Source organism: Oryzias melastigma, linkage group LG19 (genome assembly GCF_002922805.2).
Source record: "Oryzias melastigma strain HK-1 linkage group LG19, ASM292280v2, whole genome shotgun sequence".
Lineage (NCBI taxonomy): Eukaryota > Metazoa > Chordata > Actinopteri > Beloniformes > Adrianichthyidae > Oryzias > Oryzias melastigma.
Window position 1 is genome coordinate 4,541,488 of NC_050530.1, and position 9,904 is coordinate 4,551,391.

General features: G+C 45.1%; 1 protein-coding gene across 3 annotated transcripts in view; it reads right to left on the minus strand.

Moving 5' to 3' along the window:
- The window catches only part of LOC112141845 (rho GTPase-activating protein SYDE1), a 15,296-nt gene extending 7,194 nt beyond the window's left edge, over nt 1-8,102 (minus strand). For all 3 annotated transcript variants that reach the window (XM_024265013.2, XM_024265012.2, XM_024265011.2), the window contains exons 1-6: nt 7,817-8,102; nt 4,186-4,424; nt 2,001-2,487; nt 1,606-1,929; nt 866-1,061; nt 477-640 (exon numbers count right to left, since the gene is read on the minus strand). In XM_024265013.2, the coding sequence (XP_024120781.1) occupies nt 477-640; nt 866-1,061; nt 1,606-1,929; nt 2,001-2,487; nt 4,186-4,424; nt 7,817-7,901 (1,495 nt within the window). In that variant the 5' untranslated portion in view covers nt 7,902-8,102. The remainder of the gene's footprint in view (nt 1-476; nt 641-865; nt 1,062-1,605; nt 1,930-2,000; nt 2,488-4,185; nt 4,425-7,816) is intronic.
- Between the last annotated feature and the right edge of the window lie 1,802 nt (nt 8,103-9,904).

Consider the following 9,904-nt stretch of genomic DNA (forward strand, 5'->3'; position numbering starts at 1 on the left):
CTTACCCGCCTTAAGTTAGTTGGCACATGAATGAATAAAGCTTCATGTTCTGAAGATAAAGAAGTCTCCTTTTCTTCATTGCCACAATCCGGCATAAAACTCTCTGCCAAACTGCCTGTGTCAATCATTGAAAGCAGATACGCTCTGGCGACCCCTGAAAGGGTAAGCCAAAAGGTGAACAACTTGGTATTGAGACTTTGCAACAAGTCATTGGAGTGATGATTTAAAAAGTGGGTTGTCATGTCACTGGTGTTGCAGCTTGGGAGAATTGTGCTTGAACAGGTTTATTGATCGCACCTGATCTGAATGACCCCAAACTCCACTGTGTCCTGCTGTAGCCTACCTCTGCAGGCCAACTTCAACAGGGTTACCTTAAAGATCTTACTTTCGGGTTGAAGACCATGGTACAGTGCGTCTAAAACGAGCCGGCTTTGAGATTTGTTTCTGTTCTGTTGGATCCATGCCCTTTTTTATACCTGGCGTTAGCACCACGATGCGGAGTTGCCGTGCTCTCTCCAGCTCCAGGTGGAAGGTGTGGTTGAGGGTCAGGGAGGAACCTTTCAGGGTCAGGAGAGCAGTCCTGGCTCTTGTTGCTCCATCAATCTGGATGGCCACAAATATTTCCTTACTGCTCTCTGACCTGGATCAGAAATCCACAGGTTAAGCAACGGCCAATGACTCCGATCTTCAAACGCATACTCAAATCATTACAGACAAACTGTTGAGCATTTATTATTTGTTGAAGATTTCAGAGAAGCTACCATTTAAGACCTCTGTTCTCAGCAGGATGTTCTGTGTAATGTCATAGAACTAACTATGGACATGCCTCTAAGGTCTCATCAACTGAACTAGTTCCAGATTGTACCTGCTGGTCTTCATGTCCTCCAGGCCGAGCAGGTGGACTGTCAGCAGTCCGGTCACCCGCTGGCTGCATCGGGGCGGGTCAGCACCCAAGTACAGTCGGAACGAACTGACATCGCATGGCACTTCCTGGGGTGGGGAAACTTGAGGAGCCTGTTGCCGTGGTAACAGCTCTGGGGAATCCCCATCGCTAAGGTAGCCTGACAAAAAAACATGACTTTAATCAACAACGAATCCTTGATGTTTTTCTTCTTTACAAATGTAAGTCAGTGTGGTGGATCCATTTGGTAGCTTTGTCTGTCTGCTAGAGAGGGTTCAACATTAGGCTAATTTGCACTTTTGGGATCAAGGGGCTGGTGGAGGCGAACCCAGCTACAGTTGGGCGAAGTCGGGTCGGCAGTCCATCACAGGGACGCAATCACACTTCTGTACACACACCCCCCCACACACACACACACACACGCACGCACACACACACCTGGGGACAATTTAGAGTCACTGATCAAAATATACGGCATGTTTTTTAAAGCGTGGGGAGGAGCCAGAGTCCCTGGAGAAAACCAACGCATGTACAGGGAGAACATGTAAACTCCACACAGGAAGGTCCCAGCCAGGACTTGAATCTGGAACTTCTTGCAGGAGGCAAGAGCGCTAACGCCTGCACCACCGTGGAGCCCTGACTGTTTTTTTTTTTTTTTAAATTAGTTATTTATACATTGGAGAAAATCAAAGCAGGTTGGTCACCTCCTTTACTGGCCGAGCGTCCTCTGGACGACCGCCGTTGGGGTCGAGCTGGCGGGGTCGAGCTGTCCAGATGGTATTTGCTGATGACATTCTGGTTGGAAACTCCTGAGGAGGCGTTCTTGGTGGCTACGTCCTCTGAGTCGTCTGTGTTGTTGTTTCCATGGCGATGAGCACGAGAAGAAGAGCGAAAGCTGAGTTTCCGTCTTAGCTCAGGAAGTTTCTTCATCCTTAGAGAAAGCTTTCTGACGGTACCAGGAGACCTCAGCTTCTCAATCACAGATCCTTTTTTCTGAGAGGCGGGGCTAGAGTCTGAGGGAGGCGAGTCTGACAAACGGATGGAGAAGATCCATAAATATGCTGCTGTGTAATGGAACATAAAACAGAAAGACTTTTACCTGTATTTTCTGCTCCTATGTCTTCAGCCTGGTGGCTGATGGTCAGATTACCACGATCCAATGGACCGTCATTCTCTCCTTCAAGCTGGACTCTGGTGTCTGTCTCCAGCTTTTTGGGTATTCCTTCTATTCTCTCACTCCTTCTCTTCCATATCACCTCCTCCTTAAGAGGACTCCCAGTGGCCTCCTCCTCCGGGATGGGGTTGTACCAGATGTTGCTGCCATTGTCTTCACGAGGGCTGAAGACGTCGTCGGACTCATGGCTCTTTCCTGAAGACAGAACCCACGCTCTGCTGGTGCGATCAAGGCTCTGCAGGTAGGTGCGCTGGCCTGACAGCTTTGTGTTGATGGAGGAGGCCGGCTTGTCATTGTAGCTACATGTTGGCTGTAAAGCTTCGTGTTGTGTTGCAGTGCCAACCAAGGCGCAGGTGGAACTGGTGGCATCGGCAGCACAGGAGATATACATTCTGTCACCGTGATGTTGGTTCTGGAAGGTTCAACATAGAGATTACTTTGCTTCAGAAACTAAAAAAAGATGACAGAAAATAGATTCAATCAAAGGAAATAATTCAATTACATCAAGTATAAAGCACCAATTCACAAGTAAGTTGATCTCCACACACCAAAAGATAGAAACATCCAATTAAGGACTGAAGTTATCCAACTCTTTCAGATTATTGCATCCTTAATTTAAGACAGAAGTGATCCATTTACATACTTAAAAACAATCTTGACCTGAACACAATATGAGGGTTAGTAATAGCCTATAAATAGATTAAATTGGGTAGTTTCATGTTTACTAAGTAAGCAAAAGGCAACCGTGGAGAGAAAAATTGCCTCTAAATAGGACAGATAGAAACGACCATCAGAACCAGACATGGACACATTGGGACATAGTAGACCGTTTTAGGACAGCAGATGCAAGGACGTATCTGCAGGGACATTTGGGGTTCAACGATTCGTCTCAATAACTATCCGAGTCATATTTAATTTTGGTTCATCCGATAGGTTCCGATTCACCAACAAATTCTCCCCCCCAAGTCGTCATGTATTGACTTTTGGTTAAGGCCCCCTTCGGGTCACTTTTTGAGGTTTGGGTGTCCCCAACTTGTCGTTTCTTGACGTGCTGGTTGTTCCTATTAAATCAGGGTCCCCTACCTCCAGGCCACGAATTGGAACCGGTCCAGTATTGAGGCGTGAAACTGACTGGTACCTTAACCAGGTACCAGTACCCTAACCCGGCACTGGACGAGGTAACAGACACAAACCGGTATCAGGGTATGGGGCTGGGGTTTTGGTACTGGAGGCATCCCGAGGACTAGTCCATGTCCGGTACCACGTCCCAAGGGTTGCGGACCCTTGATTTTATGAACAGCCAGCCCGTCAAAAAACGATGAGTTTGGGACACCCAAAATGCCAAAAAATGTCTGAGAGAGTTCCTTAACCAAATGTCAAAATAGGACGATTTGGGAGTGAGAATGTGTTGGATTCACTGACTTAAGATGGATCCAGGATGGATCTTTAGCCAAAACTTCCTCCAGTGTTTAATCTGGTACTGAACAGTTAAGGTGAAGTTTTCCAGATTCCTTGTATTTCTTACAAGATAATCAAATGTAATTTAAATATAGGTAAAAACCAAGGACTGGACATTTTAACCTAAGATTGGTTATCCATTGATCTCATTTTTAAACAATTTTATAGTGAACAACTCGCCTCAGATCGATCTGGTTGGATTGTAGGAATATCAATTTTAATCGATGAATGATTACATCACTAAGCAATAAGATTATCCCAGAATCACTGGAACGTCTGATAGAAGATAAAAGGTGGAAGTTGTGAGCAGCAGATGGAGGACAAAGCAAGAGAGCAAATATGTTAAAAGAAATCTACCAGAAACAAAAGGAGGAAAGTCCATCTAAACCAGATCAGAACCGTTCATAAAGTTCAGGATGGACATTCAAAACGGAACAGTCATTGGCTAAATGAGACTTGATCTAAATCTTTGGTCACCTCTTCCTTCAAGAGACAATCAAGACAATCTCTCCAGCATTCCAAATCTGCTGCAGACCCTTCGTCCGGTTGGAGATGACCATAGCCCATCGGCAGGAAGGATTGATCGTCACTTCCTGACTGAAGCTCCATTAGAGGAGGGAATGAGGGTGTAACGGTGCTGCGTGGTCTTTACCTTTTCCTGTGTCACATTCTGGCTCAGGCTTTGTTCAGATGGATCCTGGGATCTTCCCGATGAGTCTCGTAACTCCAAAGGTCTGTGGTTGGGGTTTAGAAAAGGGGGCGGAGCTGCTGCTCCCTGCTGTGCCCACTGTTGTTTCTTAGCAACCGTGATGTAGTTGCGAGGTCGTGGGGCATCGGATGACGTCGGCTTCAGGGATGGAGACGATGGCAACGGAGAAGGCTGGAGCGTTTCTGAGGAGACAAAAGCAGCAGGTTAGAGGACAGAGAATGAAAAGTTCTGGGTTCACGGATCTCTCTCGCTTCTGTAAACTCTGAGAAAGTTTACAGAAAAGCTTGTTTCCTTTTCTGGACTTTGGAGATTTTTTTGTGGAGTAACACAGAAAAAGACAGATGATTGTTGTCCACAACTGGTATTTATTTGGAGATTTTCTTTAGGTGTTTGACCTCATCAGGGTCTGTTCCCACTGTTAACCGTCTGCTTGTTCAGCACGTTGTGATGGTTCCTGGCTGGTTCCTTTCTGGTTCCCTCAGCCGCTTGCATCTACTGACGACTGGACACGACACAGATGATGACCACGGAAACACCACGAACTGAGATCTTACGGGTCCTCCTGCTTCTTCTCTGACAGGGACATCAGCGGAGTGTGTGTTTGTTTGTGTGTTTGTGTGATCCTCGTGACAGGCGGTGTGCAGAGCGTGACCGGCCTCCATGAATGAACTCTCTGTCGCATCGACTGTTCTCTCATTTACCCCGATCATCTGACATCTCTGGCTTTGATCTGAATCATGTGTGTCTTAGTGGGGCTTCGTGATTGGTTCTTTGGTGTCCACTAAAATTAGCTCCAGTTGTTCCTCAAAGCGAATCAGGACCCAGATCTCGTAAAGGTTTGTAAACTCGAGCGAAACTCGAAGGCGAGCAAAAATGAGTTTTACTGATTGAAGAACTGGGAAACTAAATGGTCCATTTTGGACAACTGCCATGAATGAACACACAATGTGGGAGTTTGTCGTACAATGCACAAAAACTGGCCTGTAAAGGTAACACATCCATTTAGAAGTGCAGTGGGATTTGTTAAAGCTGCTGTTCTCGCTAATTATCAACCCTTTAACTCCTGAACTTATTTCCAGCCACAAAAAAAGTTGACTTATGTTTTTGCTTTTTAGGCTGAATCTGAATTCTTCCCCTACCCCTAAAACAAAATCATTACTCACATTTAAATGAAAATAACAAAAAAATGTGTTGGTCTGCATGATGTGGATCTACCTACACCGTCAAAAGTCCCTACGGTTACCTCTTAGAAAACCATTTGACTACCACTTCCCCTCCGATAGCCCCAACAATTCAAGTGTTAGTGGAAGAATTCAGTTTCAGCTTAACTAGATCCTACATTTAGGTAATTTGCGGGCATTACCCAGTTCATTACCTGTGATAATGCTAGTGTTAATGCTGTAAGCTGAATTTGGCTATTGAAGATGCTGAAATTGATAGTTAAAAACACTGAAGCTGATAGCTAGCTAAAACATTAGCTAAATGCCAAAATAGCCAAAAAAGGACAAAAGCCTAAGTTAGCCCAAACAGCTAGCATGTAGCTGAAATATTATCTAAACTCCCAAATAACAACAAAAACGTAAATAAGCTAAAATAGTCCAAGAAGTTAGCAGAATGCCAGTAATATTTTTAATGTTACCACACTCTGACTCCATGTAATATAAAGTTACGACTAATCGAATATTTAAATAGTCGATTAGTCGTTGATTAGTCGACAAATCGCAGCAGCTCTAAAATACATAAACACAAAGTAGAATTTAGAAGAGGAAAACATAAAAAACGTAACTTTCTCCAAAAAAAATTGATTTTTTTGCAAAATCTCATTGGTTTTTATATGAAAGTTTTTAGTTTTGCATCAAAGCTGATCTGTAAGGAACTGAATGCTAATTTATATCAAATAAATCTGACTTTTCTGAACTTCTGAGGCAGTAACTTTTGTTTTCTGCATCAGCTGCAGTTTAACAGGAAGATTTTATCATTTTATTGATCACAGATCTGCATTGGAATTCTGCCGCAGCAGAACTCTGGTCCGGGTTGACCGGGTCTGACAAGCGGGCCTGGTTCTGGTGGAGGACGTGTCAGGAATGTCTGAGATAAAGCTCCGGAGTTCCTGGAAGTCCAGCCGGCAGCGGGACGTGATGGATGCGTTTCTGCCACGAGGTTTAAAAAAAACCCAGAGAACAGAGTGACCCGAGCTGCTCTCAGAACCGGATCAAAACCCGCTTTCAGGCCCTCGTGGGGGCTATTTCTGGAGTCTGTTTACATTATGTGTAATTATGTTTATAATGGGGGCAATTCCAGCCGGTCTCGGTGGAAAAGTTCCTGCCAGAGAGCCCGGCGTCCAGCACACACAGAACCTCCGGGTCTGGACTCCAGCAGAAAAGTTCTTCTCAAAGCGGGTCGTCAGCCGCTGCAGCTCCACAGAGGCTTCATTCTGGACCAGACCTTCCTGAGGTTCTGGTCCTGGAGGGGCGGGGGCAGGGTGGGGTAAATAAACAGCTGTAAGTCCAGATGTGAAAGAGGCTTCTGTGTGAGCGGGAAACACACAGCTGTCCATTCACCATTCATCACACACGCACAAACACACACGCACACCCCAACACACACACGCACACATGCACAAACACACACACGCACGTCTGACTGGACCGGACAATGTCTGCTTGTTGTTCAGCATCGTGGTCATGTTGTGCGTCTGTTACGTTTTGAGTTGATCTCATCTGTGGAACAAACTCTGAACATGTGTTTAAGCGCACAACAACCACAACTCACAACGGGGTCAACACAAACTTTACAAGGTCAACACAAACTGCACATTTAAGTCAACACAAACTTAACAAACACAACAAAGTTAACACAAACTGCATAATAAAGTAAACACAAACCTATCAACAAAGTCAACACAATAAAATCAACACAAACTTCACAATAAGTTTAACACAAACTACACAACATTCCCATTTCTGAGCCGCTGAGATCAAACAACATCCAGAGATAAACAGGAAGTGAGCGTAGATACACACACACACACAGTCTAATGACAGGAAGTGGTCAGCTGACCCAGTTCGCCTTCAGGAAGCAGAACATTAGGAACACGTGTTCTGATGAGCAGATTAGTTTCTGGATCTGCAGAACCCTAAAGACCAGAACCTTCAAGGACACTTGAGGACCAGAACCTTCGGGGGGGGGGCATCCTAACTCTGTTGACACTAAACAGAACCAAGGTGACCCGCCCTCACCTGCAGCTCACCTGTCCCCACACAAAAACACACCGGTGTCTGTTAATGCATCAGAACCATCTGGACCCATCAGTGCAGCTTCAGAACCAGAGTTCTGATCACACGGGCCCAGTCTCCTCTGAAGGCTGCAGGAGCTTCTTCCAGTCAGAACCGACTGGACTGGGAGGGTTCTGGACTTTCTCCGCCTCTTTGCGCCTCCTGCTGATGGAGAGAGGAAGCTGGGTTCTGCTCAGCTCAGAGGATCTGGATCAGAGCCGCCGGGCTGGTTCTGACAAACAGGATGTTCAGACAGCTGCGAGGCATTCACACGCTCCCAGAAAGTCTGGAAAACTCACCGCTCAGCTTGGGCTCGGTCTTCCTGCGGCTCCGGTCTTTGCCTCTCAGCCTGGAGAAGGTCCTCTTCAGCAGAGGCTCAGCCATGGTGCACCTCCTCCTGCTCCTGCTGGCCTCGGAGGAGCAGCTGTTCCAGCAGGAGACGCAGAAGTCAGCGCTCCTTGTCCTCCTGCGCGCGGCGCAGCACAGCCTCAGCCTTGGCCATGACTCCTCGCCTCTCCTGACTGTGAGAGCTGCTCCACAGGAAATGAATTCCACACATTCTTTCCCAAACTCCCCCTCTTCTCCTCCTCCTGCTCCTCCTCCCACTCCCCACCCTCAGCAGGGAGGGAGGGAGCGGAGGCCCGTGTGAGTTGTAGTTTTTCTCTAAATCAGGGTGTCAAAGCATTAGATATTAAAGTCTATGTGTCAAACTCAATCACACAAGAGGCCAAAATCCAAAACACGTCTCAGGTCGTGGGTCAAACACGATGAACATTTACTGAACTCTAAAACTACATTTTAAAACTTTTTGATAGCTGAAAACGTTGAAATTAATAGGTAGAATCACTGAAGCTAATACTCAAACGCTGAGGCCGATGGCCAGCTAAAGCATTAGCTAAAGGCCAAATTAGCCTAAAAAACTTTGGTTAGCCAAAACAGCTAGCATGTAGCTGAAATATTAGCTAAACTCCGAAACAGTCTAAAAAATCTTTAAAATAGCTAGCAGAATGCTAATTTTTAAAACTTTGAAACTGTAACTTTTTAACATAATTCTGAATAATAAAAAGGCAGGAATATTATTCCAGAATAAATCAACTTAAACCTTAAATAACTTTCAATATTTTACTCTCCATAAAAATATATTTGGTCAAAATTATACAAGTTAGAAATAAACACAAGATAACATCGGGTCATTAATAACAATAAAATAAAATGATCTGGAGGGCCGGATCCGGCCCCCGGGCTGTGACTTTGACTCATGTGGACTAAATTCTTCTCAGAGCAAACAGCTGAGCTTCAGTTTGGGTTTATTGGACGTTTGATCGCTTTCTGATTGATCAGGAGTCGAGCAGAAAGAGGGCGGAGCTACAGTCTAGAGGTGACCTGAGGTCTGCAGAAAGTTCTTGTTCTCATGAAGAACCGTCAGGTGAGCTCACCTGGAAGAGGTGACGGATTATTCTTCATTTGCATCATCAGCTCATGGATTGTTTGATGCTCTGAAACTGTTTCTCCACGTCCACATTTGCAAATTTTCTGCAGAATCTGGTTTGGGTGTTTTCACATGGCCACACCCCCACTTCAAAGCCAGGCCACACCCCCGGTAGAATGACCCGACCTCCTCCCCCCGGTTCCCATCCTTTTCACTGTTTTTGTACACCAGCAGTTCCGCCTCCGTCCACCAGGGGGTGGCAGAGTCCAGCAGAAGCTCAGCATCAGCTGGTTGATGTGACGGTCCTCGGGCCGCGAGGCCTTCAGATGAAAACCCGCTCGAATTTAGTTTTATTTGTTGAACTGAAAACTTTATCTCCATTTGATCCAGAACCAAACATTTTCTTTCTGCTGCTGAAGTTCTTGAAGTCTCAGGATCCAGAACTGGACCGGAACCAGTGAAAGGAGGAGCTTAAAGGCTGAGGTGAGAGGATCAAAGACATTCACTGAAACATCAGACTGTTGGGTGATGCTGGATGAAGATCTCCGACGTGGAGCTCAAACCAGAAACATATCAGAGTTTTTTCATGTTAAATTTGATTCTTTTGTCTTCAGAGCAGAAATATTCAACCAGCGTTTTGAGAAATGTGGATCACTGGATCCCAGACTCTGTTTTTTAACCTCATTGACCTAAACGCAGTTTTAGGACCCTGACATGTTTGAAATTTATTGAAAACTTTGGAATTTGAGAACAAAAATGTCTTTAAAAAATAACAATGAGACTGGAGTTTTGGTCCATCGATTCCAGGGAACCATTAAACAAAACAAAAAAAATGCAACTTATTAAAAATCACATCAATACTTTGGAGGATCAGAAACTTTACAGATTTTTATTTTTATAGATGCTTTACTGCAAAAACAGAATCTTAAAGTAAGAAAACGTCTTACAAGAAAAATAA